The sequence below is a fragment of the Platalea leucorodia genome (genome assembly GCF_965183815.1).
Source record: "Platalea leucorodia genome assembly, chromosome: 16".
In the NCBI taxonomy this organism is placed as follows: domain Eukaryota; kingdom Metazoa; phylum Chordata; class Aves; order Pelecaniformes; family Threskiornithidae; genus Platalea; species Platalea leucorodia.
Window position 1 is genome coordinate 12,547,420 of NC_138838.1, and position 24,361 is coordinate 12,571,780.

General features: G+C 42.7%; 1 protein-coding gene across 1 annotated transcript in view; it reads left to right on the forward strand.

The window, feature by feature from the left end:
* Nucleotides 1-2,060: 2,060 nt before the first annotated feature.
* The window catches only part of CRCP (CGRP receptor component), a 32,918-nt gene continuing 10,617 nt past the window's right edge, over nt 2,061-24,361 (forward strand). Inside the window, exons 1-4 of the mRNA XM_082327924.1 lie at nt 2,061-2,204; nt 5,925-5,961; nt 9,338-9,436; nt 12,721-12,815. Coding sequence (XP_082184050.1) covers nt 2,197-2,204; nt 5,925-5,961; nt 9,338-9,436; nt 12,721-12,815 — 239 coding nt within the window. The 5' untranslated portion in view covers nt 2,061-2,196. The remainder of the gene's footprint in view (nt 2,205-5,924; nt 5,962-9,337; nt 9,437-12,720; nt 12,816-24,361) is intronic.

The window sequence follows — 24,361 nt, forward strand, 5'->3', positions numbered from 1 at the left end:
GTTAATACCGAGGCCCCTCGCTCACCAAGCCTTAGGGGGAACAATCCCAGGCCAATGCTTAAAATGTTGACATGCTAAGCACATTTAGAAAAACCCATGTCTGCATTCCCTATGGATGCTGTAGCATAGCTGTCTAACAGCTAAGTGCAGCGATTAAAAGCAAAGTGAACGGAGCTCATCACCTCGTCTCCTGAAAAGCTGGAGGTGCGGGCAATGGGTTCTCGTAGGTCTCTCCCTTCTCCTTGCACGATGTCAGTGGACCTGTAGCTGGTCCATGTGTGTATTTACACCCTAACGGGCTATATGTCTCCACTGGAAAATATTTAGGAAGAATAGCTCTATTAGAAAAAAAATTGAAAGCTGTTGAGAGAGGCATTTGTATTATGCTCATTCATCCCAGCTGCTGGGATCAGGCATCATCATCAGGGACTGTAAAAAAGCATATCAGCAAAGGTCTGGAATGAAACTTTTGGAGAAGCAGTGAAAATAAAGATGATAAGTTGGTGCTGGGTGAGAAATATAAAGAGGAGACACAAAGGAGAAATAAAATGAATATGCTGAAGATCCTGAACCCATATCTAAAGAGAGTGATGATGAGGGGCAGGCAAGGACTAGTAGATTTCTGGAACAAACCCAAAATTTGATAATCTGGAAATAGCACATTCTCAAATGGCAGCTGACATCCCCCTCTTCTCTTCTTCCCCGCAGCCTGGCTGGGCGCTGGCGTGCAGGCAGTTCCACGTGCAGGGCTTGGAACACGGCAGAGAAGTTACAGAGCGTTTGCTGTGCCGGGTTGGGCCAACGCACGGGGTCGGTGAATCCTGCCACGAAACAGGACAGCGTCCCTTACAGCCTGCCCGCTCAGGCCGGCCGACGGCTTTCAGGCTGCGGTCTGGAGACCTTTCTCCCGGCTCCTTTTCCGTAGGACTCCATGACAAAGGATTCTGGAGCAGACAGGAGTTTCTGTCTGTACTACCGTCTGTGTGTGATGGGGTCCGCATGTCCGCCGAAACTTTCTTACGGGTCTGCAGCTGCAAAGGGCTGAAGAAGCTTTGCAGTAGGCTTTTAAACTTTGCCCGGCGCTTCGGTATCCGATGATGATGCTCCTGGAGAGCTGGGCGCTGTTTGTTGCCCACTGTCCTGGCTCTGAAGACCGCTCCTGAAGCGCTGCAGTTTGCTCGTGTTGTTCAGAAGTGGTTGAGAATTTGCAACACCCCAAGGAGAAGCAAAGTCCCAAAAGTGGGAGTGGGCTTTCTTTGGGCTTCGTTCTGGAGAGAAAAGCGGCTGGTGGGCTTTGTGCTAGTGTTGCACGGCCGCGGCTGCGAGCGCGTCTAACCCATCCCGTTCCCTCGACTGCTCTTAGAGCCCCGCTGCAAACAAGCAAGTGCATGTGTAGGTGACTCCTTAGGGAGTCAGTGGTGGTGTCTTTGCAGGTAAACTTTTGCCTGAGAGATAACGGCAAAATAAATGAATTAATGTTTCCCTAGCGCTCGGTCTCTGAGCCAGACAATTTTCCTTGCTGCAGCCAACAGGATTTTCGTTATTTGCACTCAGTGAAGCATCTTCAGTTTTCTCGAGAATGAAAAGGGCTCTTGCAAAACTTAGCAGCACATAGATTAAATGGGCAGGAATCAGTGATGGCAGGAAAAGACATCTGCTGCTGCTGAGCCTGGTCGGATGTATGTACGGGTGCTCTAACGCGCCGGGAGTATTACCCGGCTCGTTCAGCCTTACAGCGTTCTGTTGGCACGTGGCTGGCGATTTGGTTTGGCAGGAGCTCTGCAACGCTTGCCGTACGTGGCGGTGGCTAGCTGGCGGATCCCGGGGCTTTCGGGACAGGTAGCCAGGGGCAAGCGTTTTGTCGTTTTGTGTCTTGAGCAGTTACAAGGCAGAGGGCGGGAAACTCACTGCCATGACTCGCATTGGTGGTTCAGTGGTAGAATTCTCGCCTGCCACGCGGGAGGCCCGGGTTCGATTCCCGGCCAATGCAGGGGACATTTACTTTTTTTTTTTTCCCCTTCCTCTTCCTTATTTCTCCTTCCTCTTCCGCTTCCGTCCCGGCCACCACAAGCTCCTTCAGCTCAGCGCCGGGCTCCCCCGCGCTCACCTCGCCGTCGCCGGGCGGGCTGCGGGCGTGTGCCTGTGAGGGGAAGTTCCGCGGCGGCCCCAGCGCCCGGCCGCGCCGGGGCGGACAAGATGGAGGTGTAAGGAGCGGCGGGAGGGCGCGGGGACGGGCCGCTGCCGCCTCCCGCCCGGCCGCGGCCTTCTGTGGCGGCAGCGGGGGCTCCAGGGCCGGCGTGGGGGGGTATATCCATATGGGCCGGCCTGCAGTGTGTGTGTGGGGGGGTACAGCTATATGGGCCTGCCTGGGGGGTGGGGTACAGCTATATGGGCCTGCCTGGGGGGTGGGGTACAGCTATATGGGCCTGCCTGGGGGGTGGGGTACAGCTATATGGGCCTGCCTGGGGGGTGTGTGGGGGGGATATATTTATATAGGCTTGTCTGTGGTGTGTGTGGGGCTGTATCTGTATGGGCCTGCCTGGGTTGTGTGTGTGGGGGGGGATATATTTATATGGGCCTGCCTGGTGTGTGGGGGGCTCTACCTATATGGGCCTGCCAGCAATGTATGGGGTCTTTGTATTGGGCCTTTAACGCCCTTATAACCAGCAGTGTGTTCAGGCATTCTGATGAGATAGAGGGGGTTTTTTTTGTTTCTTTTAAGAATCTTGCTGAGGCATCTGTTTGGGCAAAAGGCGTTGTGGCTCAGCTTGAATGCCGCTCCCCGTCCCCGCCTCCCCTGCCCTCCTGTCTCCTCGCACGCCATTTTCCGTTCTGCCCCAGGAGAGGCGAGGGGTGAATCCCCTGCCGCAGCTTCTGGGAGAGAGTTACTCCTGTGAGCGGCGGGTAGGCGGCTCATTGTAGGAGCTGAGTGTGCCGGAGAAGGAGGAAACCTAACGAGTGTGCAATAGCAATTGCAAACACAAGAGGCGAGTCAGAATTTTGGCTAGCTGATCCTTCATGGCGGTTGCACCAGCCAGCCCCCGGGCTGCCGTTCCAGGCAGCAAGCTTTGTTGCTTTCCTATGCTGACAGCTGTGTTTCTGTCTTGTTAGTATCACCTGGGCACAAAACAATAGGCTTTGACCTATTTTGGAGCGTAGAAACTCATTCTTGTGAGTTCTGCGGCGCCTGTTTCGTTGCGTTATTATATACATGTACGTGGTGCTGGCTTCCCATGAACGGGGACGTGGAAGATGCCAGTTGCGTGGGATGTATGTCAGCATCCACCGAAGTCAGCTGAGCCATTGCCGTTCCTGTTATCCACGGGTGCCTTATTATCATTAAATCTTCTATACTATTACATATATTATCATTAAATCTTCTATATGTAAAATTCAAAAGCAGATAACAAATAAAACACATCCATTGAAGTACGGGTTTGTATTGCGTTAGCCTTAATGCCAGTAGCGGCCTGCAGGGAAATGAGCCGTTCTTGCTGTTGTATACTGAAAAATGCTGTGAAACACACACACAGCCTCCAAGCTGCTGTTGCACGTGAGCAAGGATAGGATTGCCCTGCTGAGAAGGATGCTTTTGCTACCATTACTAGTAAGTCTGTGATGCCACTTACACATCCACTTGTTTTTTATTACCTTGAGTAGCCCAACTTACTGTACTGGTGCTACCTCTGTTAGTCCCAACAGGAAGGTGCATCAGAGATGGAGGAGCTGGGGGCTGAAGTCCTGAGCTGGGAGCGGGTGCCCCTTGCGTTGGAATGGAACAACTTAGTCCATTTTGCACTTGAATTGCTGTGAAATTTCATCTTCCTAATCTTGCATCTCCCGCCTGATGGCCTTCAGAGAGGGAAGCTCTGCGACTAGGAAAACCTCTCCTAAGTTCTTAGGATGTCGGAAGTATCTGTTACTAGAAAAAAGAACCCTCCAGAAAACATTGTGGTTTAAATATGCAACATGTTTTAAGCAGTAGATTTAAAAACATGAAGTGTCAGTGATATTTTTAGAGGTGTGATGCCATATACTAAGATATTTTTTGATATATGCAGAAGGCCTCAATAATATTTTGGCTTGGACTAAAATTTGGGCAAATATTGCCTGTTTAGAGATTCCAGAAGGTGTTTACATATTGGTGTTAACAAGACATTTTTTTTTTCCTTTCTGCTTAACTCCTAATCTTATAAAAATTAAGCATACTGTTTAGTTGACTATTTAAAAACATATATTAGAATTCGTCACTTATAATTTCTCGTTTTCTGAATGTAAAATTGATAGTTGATTCATGAGAGGACTGAAGAAAACTATTTCTACTTTCTAAGTTCTGCAAAAGTTTTTGAAACTGCTCTCGTTTATCAGTTTATAATTCTGGTATTTCAGCAAAGCAAAAATTGTTGAAGATTTGAGACCAACTCATTTGCTATCCGTTGTTAGAAGAAAAAATAAATATTTTTCTGAATGACAAAGTGTTTTTGAATTCAAAAAGAAGCAATTGTCTTAAATAATTTAACTTCAGATAGATTTTGCAGACTCATTTACATAGTAATGTATTTACTCTATATGACCCTTTCACTTATTTAACAGAATAATTCGCTATGTAATTCTTCTATACCGTTATTATTTCAAACAAAGAATGTCTTTGATCCGTAGGGATTTCTGTAGCGGTAGCCTGAATGCAAACATTCTGAAGAATTGCATTTACCTAACAACAAAAGCTATATGGTTTGTAAAACATGAATGAAAACTAATGCGTGTGTGAGCTGACTTGCTGAAGTTTCACTCGCGTCAGCGAAATGGAAGTTGAAGTTCATCTCAGCGTATTTTAGAAGGTCCTTTTCATTTAAAAACAATGGTAGAACCTGTGGAAGTTTGTGGATGCGTTTAACTCGTGTGAAAGCGATGAACGTGACAGTTCTATTCAAACAGTTGACGGTGCTTAACAATACATTGTACCTTTTTTTTCTTTTTCTTTTTTAATAAGCTGCTGCACAGACCTGAGAGGCCTTTTTTTCCTTTTGTGTGGAAACTTTCTGTTGTTGTGGCTACCGACTGCTCAGCAGAATGTGTTGTTCAGGGAACAGAGGGTGTTCTGTGTCAGGTTTTGTCCTTTTTTAATTTAAAATACAAAATTACAATATCTGGTAGTAATAGAGTTGTGATTAGTCTAAAGATGTGCTTGACTCGGAGCATTCAGCCTACCAGCGGTAGTAACGATTCCTGCTTCATTGAGACGGAATTAGTGGGGAAGCGTTTGGCTGGGGGAAAACGAGAAACTCGGCCTTGACGGAAACCAGGACACGCGCTAATAAAGGAGCGGGCACGTAAAGAGCCAAAGAATAAATAAAGAGGAAAGGCGATAAGGTTTATTTTTTACTCAGTACAGTATGTGTAAATATAGTGCCGTGTCTGTATCTATACACACACATACGTACGTTGTACTAGAAATAGTAATTGTATTTTCTTTTTCTGTACTCGTGACTAATAAATAAATAGCGTGTGTAATCTGAATGATTTTTCCTGTCAGTCTTTATTCAAATAACACTGGAGGCCCTTTTTTGTAAGGAAGAGGCAAGGCAATTTGGGTTTAGTTTGTAAAACAGGGTGAGTGAATGAAATAGCGTGGCTGAGTAAAAAGATTACGTTGTATAAGTGTATTATGATTTATGGGGCAAAATGTGCAAAATATACTGTATATTTATGTAATAATTCTACTAACAACATGGAAAAATATTTTCCAGAGGTGGCAACAACTTGGTAATTGTCGAATCACCAAAAATAGATTTCTTGATGATTTTTTTTTTTTTTTTTAAACTTTATGAAAGTAGTGTCTGCTCTTACAGAGTCTACGTGACTCAGCAAAGTTTCAGACAGTTTCATTTGGAACATAAATTAATCATTTTCATTTCTCCTTTTAGGAAAGATGCAAATGTCGCATTGCTAAGTAACTTTGAGGTAAGTTTATCTGCGTCCTGGTTTTAAACCAGCAGCTGAAAGCTGTCATCAATCACTCGTATACTGCTTTAGAAGCTGAAAATTGCCCGTGGCAATCAGCAAGACCTGTATGGGATTTCCACCCCCTCCATTTGATTTGTTATTAAGAAAAAAACTTTTTAGAGAAAATCTAGTTTTCTAGAAAATTACTCGTTCTCACTAGTAATGGGTGCTGTGTTATTACTTGGCTGGTCCCAAAGCTATAGAAACAGATATAGGTGTTTTTCAAATAGATGAGGAGCAGACCTTCAGAATGTCAGTAACTTTTGACTTCAGCCTTGTCGTATTTACACTACTGCTGTGCGGTTAGTTTGTTGAATCCTCGTGTGTGGTGGTTTATTATTTAGGATTTGATTCTCCATGTCTTTAAACACTTGGGTGTTTGGGCAGGTGCACTGGGTTCACTGGTGCTTTGTATGACGTATGGTGCGTCGGATCCCACATCGGGAATTTTGACACCTCTGTAACTTGGCAGCAATGTCCAAAATATCTTTTTTTTTTTTTTTTTAGTTTTATCTTATGATAAGCCAATATACCACAAAGTGTGTGACACACTGATTGCTGGAGTCTCTTTAATATTGCAAATAACAATTCTCGCAGAAAACTTCAAACCTTTTTCGCAGATGGCTGCTGCTAGAATCAATGTTTCGTATTTAACTTTAACCTTGTGATGTGCAGTATCATCCGAGAACCTGTAACTCATTAATGCCCAGTTTTATAAAGCCAGTGCTCGTGGAAATGCAGCCTTACACCTCTGAATGCTTGACAGTATTTTTTTAAAGACCCTGAGGTGTTTCCGAAGCAGGGTTACAGTCAGCACGAGGCAGTTTGCTGATCCGAGATGCGTTACTCGGGATAAACACTCCTAGAAGCCGGTGATGTACTTTGGTCTGGTGTCATGGGGAAGCTGCAGTGCCCTGTCGTAGCCAGCAATGAATATTGGCATGCAAATAAAATAACCTTATTTTCTAGTGTAGATAAGTTCTGAATCATTTTCCTCTCTCCTGAGTAAAGGTATTTTTTTAGTGAGGTGGAAGGAAATGTAGTGGTGTTCTTGATTTAACTTCAGCCAGGTAATGGAAAGATTTCAGTGCTTGTTTATGAATGTAATTTTTTGAATGGTTTTAATAACCCAAGTGCTTTGTTTATGTTGTTTTATTGCTGGAGCTTGAAAGTTGCACAGCTGTTTCATGCTATTCCAAAACAAATCTTGAAATGTTTTATCTTGAGCTGCGTCTGTCTGCGTACAGCAGAGCACCCAGCTGGTGACTGTTAGAAGAGCTTTAATGAGGCACTTGGAAAGAACCAGCTTGCGTAAGAAAGAGATGAGATTGTGTCAGCCAAACGAGCGTTGTGTCTGTTTGTTAAAAACACGTACTATCGCAGCACACAAAATAGCAAGTATTTCCGAGATTATTTATTGCAAAATTATCTCTGCTTCCTTCTTCTTCATTTGCTGCGATATTTGTTGCAATCTAGGTATCACTGCCTGCTGAGGTTCAAGTAGTGGTGGCAGTCACGTTGTGTAAAATCTATAGGTGTCCTGAAGGTATGGCCCAGAACAGGGAGAATTGCCGAAGCCGTTCCTCATGCTCTTCAGTCAGAACTTTCTTCAGCTGAGTCTTCTTGTTGGTGAATGTACCATGTGTGTTGAAAAAGAGCAAAAGAAAGAGGAGAACCAAGTTGCTGATGAGAGCGCATGTTTCTTGTTTCCCTTTCGCAGCAGTTGTCGTGCATGCAGCTCTCGATCCTTTGCAGGAAGGGATTTGCAGTGTCTGCAGCTGCAGGCTTTGGGGGCATGGCTTTTCACCGCTCTTCGCAGCACTGACTCCCCTAAAACTACCGATCTCTTTCTGCTTGCTCCTCTTTCCAGTTGCAGTTTGACTGCCATATCTAACATTCTCTTTATCGAGGTAATATTTTGCACAGAAAGTGGTGTTTGAAAGGAGTATTTAGGACTGACATGTTGTATGTCCTATGCCTACTTTCACTCTGTGAGTTTGGAGTTGTCATGTTGTATCTCGTTGTCACTGGCTATATTTTCTTCAAATATTTATTAGATAAAAGTTCATAGCTTCAGTTTTGGCTTTCAAGCGAGGATTGACTACTGGTGGTTGATGAACAAGGTCTTCCTTTTTCATAGAAGACACGGGATTAAAGTAATTGCAGGATTTGTAGCTGGTAATGTTCCTATTTCTCACCGTCTGGAAATGTTTGTGTTTTATTTTTATGGACTTGTCAGTTTATAATGCCATTGGATCTGGATCTCGAGTGAAGCTAGTTAAAAATTAGGGGATAAACAGTAAGAAGTGGTCTGTTACTTTGCTGTGGTTGTTGGCTCTGGATATACCGTAAAGCCTGAAGCAAAACATCTGAAGAAATTTCAATCTAATGTGATTTAATATGGGAATAAAAGAGTAATTGTGATGCTGTCTCGGCATTTTGCTGCATATCTAGCTGTGATGAATAAAGATGTTGTGTTGCAACAGATTTGACAAAGCACAGTTGCAAAAATCAAAACGTCTTCCTTGCCTTCAGTCCTACCCTCTGAATCTTGCTCCTGCGTTAATATTCACTGCGTCACAAATGTGAAGACACCTTTATTACATTCTTTTCAGGAATGTCCGCTTGTATTACACTGTTGTGATGAAATAGGGAGCTAATGTGATCTTTGTGGCCTAACATACCATAACACCGTGCTGGTCACTGCAACATTTACTATTATTAATAACTCCACTGGAATTTACAATAGGATCGCTAATCCCAGGAGCATCTATAGGTCAAGCCTTTATTTAGTTGGTTCCTGGCAGTGTGACAGTGGTAGAGTTTACTTTTTTTTGCAGATAATGTAAAATTGCATCTCTGTGAGACAGAATATATACCCATTTTCATATTATAGGTACATCTGTCATAACAAATCCAGCAGGGCCATAAACTTGTGTGACATTTTGCTTCAAGCATCGCTCATATTTAAATGGGAGCTCTGTGCCAGTACAGCAGGGCATGACCCCACGCTGTTCAGGATATGCGATCAGACATACAAGTAGGATAATTCATCCTGGCAGCTTCTCCTTTGGGGCTCTTGGATAACATTTAACAAGTGCTGAAAATCTGTTTGAAATCGTCACAACTTTTAAAAAACGATTTACATAGCTGTTCATCATTCTGGTGCCAAAACGCTTTTCATTTCAATTGCTGGTGCGTTCACCAAAGAAGCCATGCTTTTTGATGTTCTTTGGTTGATAGGATTTCGCGTTGTTCATTCGTGTTTTCCTGATGTAATATTTTTAGGTAAAATACTCTCAAATGGTCTAAAACACTTCATTTTTTTCCCCAGGTGTTCCAGTTACTTACTGATCTTAAGCAGCAGCGCAAAGAGAGTGGAAAAACCAAACAGAGCTCTGGTCAGCAGAATCTGAACACAATCATGTATGAAGTGAGTAGCACTGTGAAATTCCCTTGCAAATTAGCCCAAGCTGGAGTAACTCACATCCTTAGGTCTGTATATTAATAATTTGGTATCAAATTTCCCCTATTAAAAAGCACAGTAAAATATTTTATGTGCCACTTTTCTGTGGTCAGTTTATTCGGGTTGTAGGTTAACTGTGCTGTCAGGGCAGAGGCATGCAGCTGTTCTTATTAAAATCTATCACAAAAAATTTAAAAAACCCTGTTTTTTACCTGTTTAGTTTTGTAGGGATTGTTTATTCCAAATATTCTATCCTTTTAAGACCCAGGGCAGAACTTGCTATCATCTGATGAATTGGTGATGCCATGTAATCATGATTTCAAAGCTGAGGCACAGATCACATATGGTATTTTATTACCAGAATTAAACTAATAATTTCCAACTAAAATAGATTTTTTTTTTTTTGTCAAAAGAATAACAAAATCATATGTACAGATAGCACCATCAGTGGATGCCAGATTGGTAATAAACGTTTAATCTATTGCTAGGACAAACTTTCAAAATCGTATAATACAAATATTAACAGTTGAAATATCTTGAATTAGCAACGTCGCATCAGACTTGCAGCATGACCTGTTGTGTCTGTGTCAGAGAATTGCATGAGTAGCACCACGACTGGCAGCGCGTTGAAAGCAGTTTGCCTTGCTTGCGTGAGTAATCCCGTTGAGCAGTGGAACTACTGATGTGAATAAGATTTGGCCTAGGCTTTGTTTTTGTTCTAGTTCTGGCTTTGTTTGAAAAGGTATAGAGTTGTAATTCCTAAGCCTCGTATTCAACAAAATAGGGGCTTACAAAAGATCGAATGTAAATCTTCATGGAGACTAACAGTCTCTTCTGTACCTCTTTGAAACGGCTGAGAAAGATCCTGCAAGTGTATTTTGTCAGAATGCACCTTAGGGCTTAAATTGCCTTGTTGTATTGCTATATGTTAAATACCTACAGGGTGCTCGGTTCTGTGCATGGAGTGAAGCTGGTGTAAACTCTAGGTGTATTTTCTCTATAGTTGACTGAAAGAAAACCAGAATTTGATCTTACGGGATTGTTCATGCTGAGTGTGTCTTCTTGAGCTCTGTGCAGGCTTGTATCCACAGGTACTGAAATAACAAGGTGAAGCTTGCTGAACTGGAGCTGTGTTTTGCTGTATGTCTGGCATTGTGATTGATTTGAAATGGCCAAAAAAAAAGACTAAGCTGGAAAAGACGTTACTCCTATTAAATAATTTTATTACATGACAATATGATGATTGCACTTGAGTCATTATTGGTGAACAACAATTTCCTTTTATCTGAAAAGGTCAGACAGGGTTTACAGAAAGGAGGGTTATCTAACTCCCTGTTGTGCTTTTAAATGTATTTCTCAGTAGTCCGGTGAAACTGGTCCTTAAGAATAGCAGTGATTCAGATTTCATCAACACTCTGCCTGTTAGGTAGGATGAATTATCCTGTGTTGTTGAAATCTGTTTTCCTTTACCTAGAATTTTTAAATGATAACAGATTTTAATGGAAATACATTTGCATGTTTTCTTATTTGCCATACTGATCTTGTAGCTCATTTTTGCCCCAGTATCTGCCGTTTTCTGCTCTGTGAATGCTGATTCAGCTTTTTGGCTTCTGACTTTTCAAGTATAAATACTCAGTTTAAAGATTTTCTGAGAAAGAAACTCAAAGAGTATCATATAGAATTTTATGGGGTTTTTATTATTATTATAGATACTCTGTGGATGTGGTATCGTACCATACACGTGTGTCTCTATTTGCAGTCCAGTTAGTGCATCGTGAGTCAATTGTATTGATACTTTTAAGCTTTATGTGTAGCTACGCAGTATCAACAGAGGAAGGTTTTCTTCCTTAATTCAAAACAAGCATTGCCCATACTCTTTTGAACCCTTCCGTTGCTGATGCACACAACGCAGACAACAGAAGGATTTCCTTGACTTTTCACTGATGCTCATTATTTCCAACTCTTCATTTTGCGGTCTGATCCAAGCCACAAGCAGCATTCAGGAAGATTCTAAGCTACTTCCAGTGAAAAGACAGCTGTGAACTGGAATTTGTGTGGCTTTTTTAATCAACAATTCTTTTTTTTTTTTTTTTTTTACTTGGGTCAAATTACATTATGTATTACCGGTCTGCTGGGCGTCGTGTTGTTTTAAATAAAGCAAGCAGATGTAACATCTGCTGCACAAGTTAGCTGAGGTTGGTAGGTGTTACATGTAAAACGTGGAGCAAAGATAAATTGTCTCAAGTCAGATAAACATTTCTAATACTAGAGTATTCTTGCAGATTTTCATGACAACCCACCTAACCTGCTTCTATGAACTTTAAGAAAGCATTGCCAAATATGCATATAAAAGATGAAAACAACCATAGATTGGAGAGCTTAATGAGTTATTTATGCGTTGGCAGCGAGAGTATCGCTGGCACTGAGCACAGGAAGACTTGGCAGAAGGTAACATGGTTTTAGGGATGACTAGTATTCAACTTTTCTAAAGTGTTACTGCTTTTAAAAAACAAACCCCAAAACAACAAAAAATAAACATGCCAAAAAACCCCAAACCCCATATCTTGGTACCTTTTTAAATTAGCTTTGAATCTGTAAATGTTTGTTGGTTGTAAAAAGAGAAGTAAATCTGAGTGATACTATTCAGCACAGCTGTAAGTACGTCTTGATCACAGTCTTAGCATCACCTGAGATTATTTCAAACCAAGAAAGCAAGGGTTTTTCACCAACAGCAGGTGTTTTTTTAGTAGGCAGAGCTAAAACTCGCTCCTTTCCTGTACTCTTCAACATGCAACTTTGGGCTTTGAACCGATGAGATAAACGGCTGTCCAAAGCCACAGAGGGAATAGTCGAAGGTGTGATTCTCACCTGGGTGTGTAATGAGCTGGCTCGGTCATGTCTTTACGGAACGAATTCACGGGGGCTTTCTGGGTGAGTGCTAATGTAATTTCCGTTACATAAAGTTGGAGTTACGTATTGCCTGTTTCTTACTCCCTCGGCAAATATCAGCATAGTCTTACCGAAGACAGAAATAATGTGAGTGATCTGTGTCACCTATGACAGCGCTTCCCACTGTTAAAAAAAGAAAAAAAAAAAAAAGGTAAAAAGCCAAACCCCAAAACCTGAATTGAGTTTTCCAATTTTTCTGAGTAGTTCTGAGGAGACTTTTCAAAATTGGCTTGTTGCATGCACAACTGGTAAAGCAAATAGTAATTGTGAAATAATGTATACTTTCTTTCTATCCATTGCAGACACTGAAGTACATTTCAAAAACACCCTGTAGGTACCAGAGCCCTGAGACTGTGAGAGATTTCCTCGTAGCGATGAAAGGCCATAAGCTAACTAAGTAAGTAGAGGTGTGCCTTTGAGGAAAAGTGTAAACTCATGGCAGTGTTGAAAAACTGATCCCCATGTGCACAGTATGATAATCTGTCTGGTTTTGATTAACCTTTTTTTTCCCATTATTTAAATACTCATCCAAATATCTTTTCCTTCACTCGTTAACGCCTACATGGATGAGTATTTCCTTAGGTGGGCCTGTGTTTACCAGTGTATTTCTCAAACAGATTCTTGTCAGTATGTTGGGTTTTAGCATGGTTTCACATGGTCCAAGCACAAAGTAGAGTTCATAAAATGTTTTCTGAGGAAGAAGCTGTTAGTTGTCAATGGGTTTTGAACACATTAAGAGAACTGCAAAAAAAACACAACCCAACCCAGTGTCAGTTTATTATCAGTCTTATTTTTATGAACTTCCTTAAGCAAAAATGCACTCATTCCTAAGAGGTGAAAAAGGTGACTGTATGGCGGGGAGGTAATAAGTAAATAAAATCCTAATATAGATGTATGAGAGAGAATGTTATTCTGAAGTTGGTTTATGTGAATCTGTGAACCCCAGCTGCTACAGATCATCTTTCAGGGTTGTGCTCTCTAATCGACGTTTAGCAAACCAAGATGTTCATCTTCTCTTTTTGTGCTGTTTGTCCACTGATATTTATGCCCGCTAGGATTTCCGAGATGTACATTTCAGTTACCTAAATATTGTGTCACTCAACCTTCCCCCTGCCCCGCAGTTTCTAGTAAAGGTGAACAACAGTTCATTCTTCTTACTTTGGAAGTCCTGCAAATGAAAGATTTCCTTCACAGTTACAAGAAGACTCAAAGGGCATTTTTCCTCTTTGGCAGTGGTTCACAGTGCTTGAAACGCATGATCCTCTTGAACCTCTCGCCAGAGCGTGAGCGAAGCCTGTTGTAAATAATCAGACCCAGAAGAAATTGAATCAGGTGGCTACTTGCTTGGATAGCCCTAATCAGTCATCTGATTTTGAAAGCAGAAAAACTGAAGATTTAGTTGCTTCTAAGTGACTCCCCCTTCACCGCGAAGGAGTAGTTTATGCTGTGTAGACACTGACTGCATTTTTCCTCCCTGCTGGAAGGACTCCCAAGGAGTTCATGCTCTGGGAACGAGGCTTTTATTAGTATTTTGGTTATGTCATACAACGAAATGCAAAGTGAGAGCATTTGGAGAGTGCAGTGCTACAAGGCACATTTTTACCCTGTCCAAAGCGTAGGAACTTGAGTGGAAAGCAGATTGTCAGCTATTTTGTTGACTTTCAGTGCCCCCTCTCTACAGTTATGCTCACATCCAGTGCATCAGCAGCTCTGATCACGGTAGTGCTGTCCCTGCAGACGCAGGGGTGCCAGCACTTGGAAGCTTTGTCATGGGCATTGTAACTTTGCTTGTAGTGCTTGCTTTTGTAGAGCTAAAGTTGCCAGGTCAGTATGTCAGTGTTTAGTCCTCCCGTAGCTCATTTCATATAGCAGGATACTAATTTACGTAGTGGGCAAGAATACCCTAGTTATTTTTTGACATTGAGATCTTCAAGTATGGAGAAAATACTCTGTTTACTGTAAAGACCTGATAGCATGGAAATGAAAGAGTATCTTAAAATCGGCAAAGAACTATTTCTTTGAGTAAGTAGCGAGCATCCCTGATTTCTGGTACCCTGAAACAGTCGTCCTCTTTGAAGCGAAATAAGCTTGTTCAGCGTGTGCAGGGCAGCAGGTAGGAAAGCACCAGAAGAATGCTGTATCACAGCAAAAAGCCGGGGGGAGAATAAGATTTTTTAGAAGTAGCTGAATGAGTTAGGTATAAAAGTCCCATTAAAAGTCAAAGGGCTTTTTTTGTTTTAAAGCTCATTTCTAAACTTCTTTCTGGTAGAATTGGACCAGGACCTCAGGGTTAACCCTTACAAAAAAGGCAGGGGAGCTCTGTTAGCAGGTTCGCTACCTTGGCCGCATCTGCTCCCCCATGTGGTGTATCCGAGCCTGAAGTACTCGATGATGGGCCGTAACGCAGAGAATTCTAGCTACAGAATGTGTCACGGTCTCCCATACCGCCTACCTGTTTTGTAGAAGATCTACCCAAATATTCGCCTTCCCAAGCCTGCTTGTTCTTTGAACGTGAATACAGTACTGCTGCAAAGGTTGAAATAGTGACAACCTTTAAATGAGCTTTTTGACTGTTTTGTCTTCTTTTTATGGATGCTAGGAAGTGCCTTTAGTTTTAGGTATCATCTTCTCTGTCCTTTTTCTCTGAATCTGAGTCTGTGAGATAAGAGAATTACTCCCAAGTCATTTCCATCTGCATGAAGGCAGAAGGACAAGAGTGAAGAGCCGTCCACTAGTCTAGGTTACAAATTTACCACGTTTATGGCTTATCAGAACTCAGATTGGGCTGTGCTGCCTTAGTTTCTTGAGCATCCTCCACAACTTTACTTTCAGTTAATTTGTCATCTGGTAACGAACTTGCCAGCACTGCGTTTGCCACGTACTTTACCAAGTAAGAAACGGAATTGTTTAGCGTGATCCTGGCACTTTTTCTTTCTTCTAATCTTTTCCATTCAGACGCTTCAAGCTAGAAGTATCAGAGCCCATCTGGCAGCCTCTTCTCACCAAAACACAGAAAGCATATGGTGTGCAATTACTGTATAATGCACTTTATGTTAAACCACTTAAAATAATAATGCCTCCAAGGAAATTCTGAACTACCCTTTGGTTCGTAACCAAGATCGTTTCAACACTGCTCTGTTGTTAAATGAATTAAAAACGAAAGGCTTTAATCGTTTCCGTGCTGTGGGATGGAGGTGGTATTTGTTTAAAAGGCTTCACTAGAGATTTCGTTGCAGTTAGCTGGTAGAGAGCTTTCCTCCCCTTTGAGAAGAAAGAACCTGCAATATTTGCTTTCCGGGACCTTGCTTACACGATCTCGCTGTAATGACCTTTCCTCCCACGAAGGGTAATGAGCTCCAGAGTCTTTGCTGCTTCCTTTCTGGGTAAGGCATTCCAAGAGGGGCTCTCTCCCTTAATCTCTTGGCTGGTCATATGCTGTCTCTGCTGGTAAGAGTTTCCTGAAGGTAGCTGATTCGATTTAAGATATACATTAGTTGGTGTCTGTCCCCAGTGAGGGCACAGCAGCGTTTTCTGTTTTCTCATTGCAGGAGGAGTAGAGGTTCTGGTGGAGAGGCACAACTAGTCAGAAACACCCCCTCACCTCAGTCTGCTTCCTCTGCTGTTCAAATTCCTTGTTATGACTGCCTCTAATCAAGGAGGAAACAATTAAGCAGTGTCTTTCTGCTGTTAATTAGGCTCAGCAACTTCTTTTCTAATACACGGGCTTCGGGGCTTTGAATATAAGAAGGATTTGCAGCTTTATCTAAAAACCTGACGGAGGGAGGTAGTGTGAGGAGCTGACTTTCCCTGCTCAGCATGTTATTGCAGCACCCAAGCACTAGGCTGTGCCAGTGTATCTGAGAATGTCAAGGTAGTGAGGAAAGACCAGACGCCATCCAGAGAGGCGCCAAGAATTGAGGCACATTCATTTAAAGAACGGAGCTTTGAATCAAGTGAATTCTCATTTTTCCTGCCCTCCTCCTGCAAACCTGCAGTACTAACCACGCAGAATGCCTTGCTCGTCGGGCTGCACGCGATGTCCTAAAACGTTCTGGCTCCAGTTACAGAGCTGACAGCGTTGTGCTGGCAAATGGTGCCGTTCCTGTAAAACCACCTCAAGTCTTTTCTTTCCGTTATTGCTGATATTTGCTACTCAGAATACCAGGTTAGCAGACCAGCATGTCTCTTCTGCTGATAGCCATCAATTTTGTGATGGGTTTTTCTCATTGGTGTTACAGGCAGAAAAAAGTAATTTTTCCTAAAAGGCAAATTTTAAAAATAAATACTAACGTGTAAAAACAACTTAAACCTTTCAGAGTCATTTCAGATAGCTGCCTTGCTAAATGGAGCAAATTCAGAGACATCTAAACCTATATTTCGCTGACATAGTCAGTAAAGTATGGTAAAGCACAGTTTTTTCCTCGTCAGCAGTTCTTTTGGTAAAACTGAAACTGTAGAACTGAGATTGTTTTAAATTAAAAGTTCTGAACTGACCTCAGTGAATTTTATTGTTACCTTGTTGAGGCCTCGAGCTTTGGCTAACACTATGGTACAGTAAGCCATGTTGTACTTGGAAACACAGTATGCCACTAGCAGCTAATTTTCCAGTTTTAGTCCCTGGAATGGTTTCATATTTTGTAAGGTAGTGTGAATGGCATTGCATGAAAAGAACATTTATTAAGCTTGCGCTCTGTAATTGCGGTTAAAAGAAAATTGGCTCAAGTTGTACTTCTTCCTTTTACTGATAGCCTATCTTAGATCCAATTTTGGAATAATCAAATTTCCAATCACTGTATGTTGTCATAATTTTAAAAATTGGACATAAATATTGCCCTATTTGTCTTTAAATCAACACGTTCAAGGAAGTATTGAGCTGAAAATAAGTAGTACTTTTAGAACGTATTTTCCCTCATTATTGCCAAAAACTACCACAAATACAAACCTCGACAATATTAAAGGCCGAATGATTTACTTTATAATTTTTGTCTCCTCCAGAGCTTTCAAAGTGAATATTCAACACCAAAGTCAGGATGGTGCTAGTTTAACAGCAGCATCATTTAATAGTCTTTTCAAAGACCATTGTGTTTCCCACTGAATTGATTTGAAATGAACCCTTTGACCTGTAGCAGCGTTGCTCAATTCTTTGCATTCAGATACTATTAGATTACCTCAGATGTCACCCTGCACGAATGTACCAACATCCAAGCACAGCGGTCACCCCTGCGGAGAATACGGCCCGGTGTGCGTGCCTGGACCGCGCGCAGACCGCGACTGCTCATCCGTGAGCCCAATCCCGTGATCTTGATTCAGACAGCATCTTGCACGACTTGCCGTGGTTGACTCAAGACCATAGGATTTCACTCTTTAGTATTTTCAGCTAGTAATAAAAGACGTGGTTATGGGTACTGCTGTTACTTTACGGTTTTCCTAGCAACTAGAAAACATACATTCCTGAGGATAAATTTGCCTCTGCACAGTCACAGATGTTTTAGGGTTTTTTTTTTTTAGCTCTGTGTGCTGTGTCTTGGCACTAATACTGTTCTCTTCTGACCCATGCCTATAGATCTCTTCCTAGAAAAACAAAACGTGCGTGTGTATATATTTACATACAGTCTAGGAGTTCAGTAGCTACAAAATAGGCAATACCAAGACATTCAATACCAGGTTTTGTTTAAAATATAAATGCTGCAAATATTTGGCTAGCCGCTGACAGAAGAGGATACATTTTGTCTTTATTTACATAACAGTATGTAACTGGTTTTATTATTTTTTAGAATCTGTGAGTTTATTATGCACTGGAGCAATGTTCTGTCCGTTCTGTCTACCCAAATACGCGGTGTGATCTTGACCTCAAGACAGTGATTTTTTTTTTCTGTCTTCTATGAGAACTTTTTTTTTTTGACCGTGAACGTAATGTAATCCTGCATCCTCACCTCCTACAACACACACTCTCCCCTCAAACGCAGACCTCAGCCCCATTTTCTTCTCCCATAACTGCATGCATTTTTGTCTCCCGCAGCCCGAGCTGTACGTGTCCCGCAGCCCACTCCGCGTCGCTTTGCCCGCAGCTGGAAATGCTGATCTTGGCTCTAGCTGGGTCCCAGCTGCTGCTGGCCGCGGCCTGGAAGCGGGCGGCACTGCTCAGCCTGACAGCAGCAATTGCCGGTTTGGGATTTCTTGCTAGGCAGGTCCTGTAAGAGTCTGCTAACGGACGATTAACTCTGATTAGTGGAATCTTGCTTTTATGTGAGAAAATGGCTTTCAACTGTCATTCATCTTTTGTATGTATTCTTCTCTTGAACGAGCAGCTTTCATGTTCCAGACAGTGTTACTAAAATCCAGAGAAAATACAAAGACTTACTTTTTGGGGGGCAATTAAGCTGAAAATATTCTTCACCCTCTGTTTAGTTGAATGGGACAGTTATCTTTTTTGTTTAATGAGCATGAGTGTAAACATGCATGCTGTAGAAAGTGTGAAGATTGACTTATCTGAGCTGGAAAAAGTTCCTTTTATTTTTCAGATGAACTAAATGCAGGCTTATCATGTCTGCGCCCGTGCAAAATACTGCAGCCAGCACTGATACTGAGGCGTGTTCAGGCTTGCAGCATTTGCCTTCCTCAAAGCTTGTTTCTGATGGAACTGTGGGTCTCCAGGCTCTGATTTGTGTACGTGCTAGCAAGAAATCCTGGGTGCACAGAGACTCTGACCCTAACGATCAACTTTTGGTATCAGTGTAAAAAAGCCAGTGCAGTGGGTACTGAGCTCCAGCTCACCCTGCGTGCAGCGCGACGCTGCTTACCGCTGCTCTTGGGGGCTGAGGAATCCAGTTTTCTGTTGCAGCATTGAACTTCAGAGGCATTTTGTGAGTGCGTGCTTCAAGGGGATGCCAAGAGCGGTACCCTTCCGGGCACCCCACTTGTGACGAGCCGGGAAGGTCAGCAATGGGGCGCAGGGAGCAGAGCTGGGACCGACGCATCAGAAGGGTCCCCGAGCTGGTCTCCGAGTTTCGTAGTTGGAGTGGATGCTTGTATTCTGTACGAGCAGCAGGAAGAGCTGCTAACGCGGGCCTCCTGAGTAGGCAGAGGTAACCGTTCGTGTCTTGCACACGTGCGTGCTCGGTGTTCCTTAAATGATCTTCGCAGCTGGATATTTACTGAACAGAAGAGAAAAGATGCGACGTTACTGTTCTCTATTGCAGGAGGAGCGTGTCTGCCCCTATGGCATCCAGTGTACCCGCACTAGTGTCAACATATTTGTCCAAATGTCTTTAGTTACAGTTAGTTATCCCTTTGCCATCTTGCAATATTTTGCCAAAATAAAATAACTTATATCTTCATTATCAGAATGATGGTTAGGCTGATCAGCAAGTAACTAGCTGGGTACCGATTTTCAGGTGACGCTGAATAGTTGGTTATTTCTCTGTGTCTTCAGACTCAATCTCTATGTAAATAAATGCATTGCTTAAATCGTAATTATATAACGTTAACGTGTCTAAAGCTTATTATTTTTTAGTGTTAACTGGTGTTTATAATTTCTAAAGGCCTGTAACACTACACACGCACCTTCAGATGAAATATGTCATTTATGTAGCTTTTGGGTTTTTGCACCCTGCTGCTAGCTCCTTTTTGATGTTCTGAGTCAGTTTTCCAGTAGAGAGCTTTGCAGATCCAAACCAGGCATGACATTCTGCAGATAACACATTTTAATGACTGACTTGCAAATTAGCTCTCATTCTTCTGTACACGTTTTAAAAACCGCAGATACTCTGAATGATACCATCTTTGCTGAAATAATGCTTTAGAGATCCGTTTGTCCTGACTGTAAAACTTCTATCTATTCCCTAACGAGTTACAGTCATGTTAATGGCTTATAGGCAAAAAGTCTTGGAGAGGTGACCTTTTTTGTTGTGTCCTGTATTTCTTGTCTTCAGGAAACACAAACAGTTCCACTAACCGATTGTTGTAGTCACGCTGTAGAACTGGTTTTAATTTATTTCTGTTGTTATCTGCTCTGCCAGCAGTCCTTCTGTGATAAACGTGAAAATAGCTCTGGATAAATAAGATTTGCATTCATGCCCAGGCATGATACGGCTTTGGTTATTTGATCCTGTTTATTTGGCTCTGAAGTGTTGTTGGCAACAAATTTCCTTTGAAAAACAAGACTATGAGAAAATGTATCTTATGTATTCTTTTGTAAAAGTCAAATAATGTGTTTTGTCTGGAGGTGTGGTGGAGCTGTAGGATTGGACTGGGACATGTCTTGCTGCAAAAGTAAAGAGAGACTTGCTTGGAAAGGCTCTGATCTCCGAAGCGGCGTGTGAGCGTTCAGTGCAGTGAGAAACTTGTGTGAATTCATTAAACGGCGAAGGTGACGGTCTGTCTGTGTGCGTAGGGCTCTGGGAGGAGGGGGAAGGGGTTTGCAAGGAGATACCCGCACGGCTCTCCTGGGAGAGTTGCAAATGTTGTCTCTGGTTTAGATGTCTGGAAACTGAGGCGCAGACCCGTGCTTGGCCAGGGACCACAAAGCAAATAACGTTGAAAGCCAGGACCAGAGCGCCAGCTTCTGCGTCTCCGCCAAGGGCTCCAGGCACTGAACCAGGCGCTTTCCTAGCTCTTGAGGAAAAAGCACTAAATCTTTCACACGTTCATTCAGATGAACTGGCCAGATTTCTGTGTGCTGAAGAAGTTATTAATATTCTTTACCCAGCTCTGTTAGGACTTCTGCTTCTATGGCAGTGATGTATTTTGCTACAGTTTTACAAGGGTGGGGTTTTTCTCTCATTGATTCCTTAAATGACCTGCTCTTAATTTTAATTCTGGTCTAAATGATTTCAGTACTTGTCTCCTGTCAATATTAAGGTTTTATTTCTGTCCTTTCATTACTTAAGACAGCAGTAAATGGCAGCAGTTATAAATCCCTTATCTTTTTGACAATAAAGCAGCCAACAGTGGAGCTCTCAGTTCAGGGTTAAATTCAGCCATGCTCTTAATAGTCTCTTGTTGTAAACATCAAGCTGCTGAATAGATATAAGTGATTAGCATGGGAAAACAAAGGAGGCGTATTCACTGCTTCCCACCGATGGAAACACATGTGGCTTTCATCCTTGATTCTCCAAAACCAAAGCAATCTAGGAAATCTGGCTAACCAAGCTAATTCTGATTCCTTTGTGTCATCTGTAAAATCACAATATTCAGAATTTTAAGATCAAACCCTGCGCTGCCAAGGGTTTTTAACAGGAGAGGGGGGAAAAAATGTGAACAGTTATTCTGCAGGAGGAAAGAGAGAGCATAGTCACTGCAGAGGGATTTGCCTTTAAATACTGATTTACACTGTAGCTGGCACACAGGACCTTTCCCCCAGCATCCTCCTGTGCTTTTGCAGCCTGGATACTCCGTACAGTTCACGAATGCAAGGACAGATCCTTTTCAGGGCACTACCGAATCTCCAAGAGGAAGGAGGAGGTCTCGCCGGGGGCCGCGACCACACAGTCCTTGTCAGCATTAGTTAGTGGAGCCTTCAGAGAACGTAGCAACGCCTGCTGCGATGCACTGTCTCAAGGGCCTTTCCTCTTGTCGCACACCACATCTCTTCCCCATTCTTACACCTCCAGAACCCAATGCCTTTAAAGCAGTCACCACTTAATCGTTCCTCCTCAGTCTTACTGTCTGTAAAATGGGAATAGTGATCCTTACTACTTTATACAAGGCGCACAAGTAAGTGCAGGCAAGCTCGAGGAACTAATTTGATGATTTCTTTTGAAGTTGAAAGTCATGATTAGAATTATTTTCCAGCATTTTGTAAAAATGATGGCAGAATGGCTCAGGGACTAGGTGGAACAATTAAAAACTTTTCTTTTTTAGGATTTTGGTTTTGTCACCAGCAGGCTGGGTCTAAAAACAGCTGTCAGCATGTCATCTCTTCAAAGCTGTTTTCTGTTCTTTAGGGCTATGAATACGCATTGCAAAACCCTCCGGTATGATGAAGCTCAGTGTTTGGTATCGGCAAAGCTGCTGTCTTCCCTGAGCCACAGAGCCTCCCGTAGTCCTGTTCCCATCACTAAGTCGCTTGCGGTCATGGGCATTTTAGCTGAAGAGGGTCTGTTAGATCATCCAGTCTGTGGTAATACAGGATTTTTCCTTCAGGAGACATAAGCCAGGAAAATATTATGCCAGCGCTGCTCATTCGGTGAGTTCCGTGGATAAACGAAGGGCCTTATTCTCTTTGGGTGGCAGCCGCATCGCTTGTCGAAGGCTTCTCCTGAGAAGGCTAAACGCCTTGGTCTTTGAACACGCACCAGTGCACGTACGTGAATGATAAAGTATTGAAGTGCCTGACTGTTAGAAGTGGATACAAGCTTATATAGCTTATATGTTGTAATGTCACAAGCTGATAGCTGGTGTTAGGTGTCAAGGGCAGCCAGTGTCAGAGGCCATTTGAAAAGAGAGGGTACCTCGGAAGTACCTGCGGACGCACAGACGTTGGCCCGTGGGTTGTAAACGCAGGCATGGGAGAGCTCGGCGCTGGGCGTTACAGCATCTGTGTTCTCCTGAAAGCCACCCACAGGCCCAAGGAACCAGGGAGAAACTCTTCAGAGTCAGTTTAAATATGCATTAAAGATGCCTTTTAAATAATAATAAATCGCAAGCTTTAATTCTTCAAAATTGTGGCTCCTTACCGTATCACAGACTGGAAGTCGTGCACGTTAGCTGTCAGTTCTGGCCTTAACGCGTGGGTGCGTGCGGCAGAGGTGCAGCGTGAACGTGGGTGGCTGTAGGAGAGGCGGTGTGTCAGGTGGTAATCGTACGGGATTCCCCCCCAAAATGTATGTTCAAGTTTCTTTACTCATTATATCTCTTATTATTACACTGTAATTGTATGTTTTTATTATAAAAGTGCACTTGTCACTGTTTCATATGCCCTTTTAAACATCTGGTTTATCTTCAGGAGTGTTGTATTATCGTGCTTTTCTGTTCTAAAACACAAAGATCGGCTCCGATAGTTAGCCACGCTGCTGTTATGTGGTCAATGTTAATGTTCTGAGCTTCTGAAATTAATGAAATATGCATTACTGGTATATGACAGCTGGTTTTTACTTTGTTTTTAGAATGATTTCTATTTAAGTAGGGTGTAAAATTAATAATTTTTGGCTGCAGATCTATTGCCTAAATGTTGTGGTTTGAACTTAATGAACATACTTGTTTGATCACATCTTCCCCCCCCCCCAAAAAAAAGATATTTTTAAATGTCAATGACATTTTTCCCTCATACCCCTTTTTTTCTCTTTTAATGATCAAAGTGTTTAAGTGGACATTTGTGAGCTCTCGTGATTTCTTGATGAGAAAGGAGAGCTAGTAGCTGTTTGGTGAAAATTAATCCAGAACAGCAGGGAGGCGGGGTGAGCTCAGCGATGGTTCCGAACGTATCCGGAACTTGGCCACTGTGCTGAACGGTCTCTCTGAATATGAAAGTGGTTTTTGTTTAAGTACCAACGTCAGACAAGTTTCACTGACTTCTCCCCCTTGTCGGTAGAGGAGAATGGAATTGGACTATTAAAAATAGAGATGCGACACGGTTCATATCTAAAGTCAAACCAAAAAAGCCAATACTGGTTGAAGCGCTTGTGTGCTGAAGGCACAGGACCGCAACTCTGAACGCACAGCATCGCTTTCTGTCTGCCTTGGAACGGGGCAGGTCATCAGAAGTGAGTTACTGTGAATTAATGACTTGGCACTTACCTTTTGAACCACCATACGTGATCGTACTTTCACACCTCAGGCACCGATTGGGGGTGGTGAGGGGTTTTTGGCATTTTCTGTGTCTTTTCTACCTTGCTGTTGGTGGTCGTGCCGGTCTCTGTGGGACTGTGCGGTGAATCGGGGCACAAGCAACCCAGGAAGAAGAGGTGGTCTTTACGGCCCTGCTCAGTCCCCACCCGGTGTGCT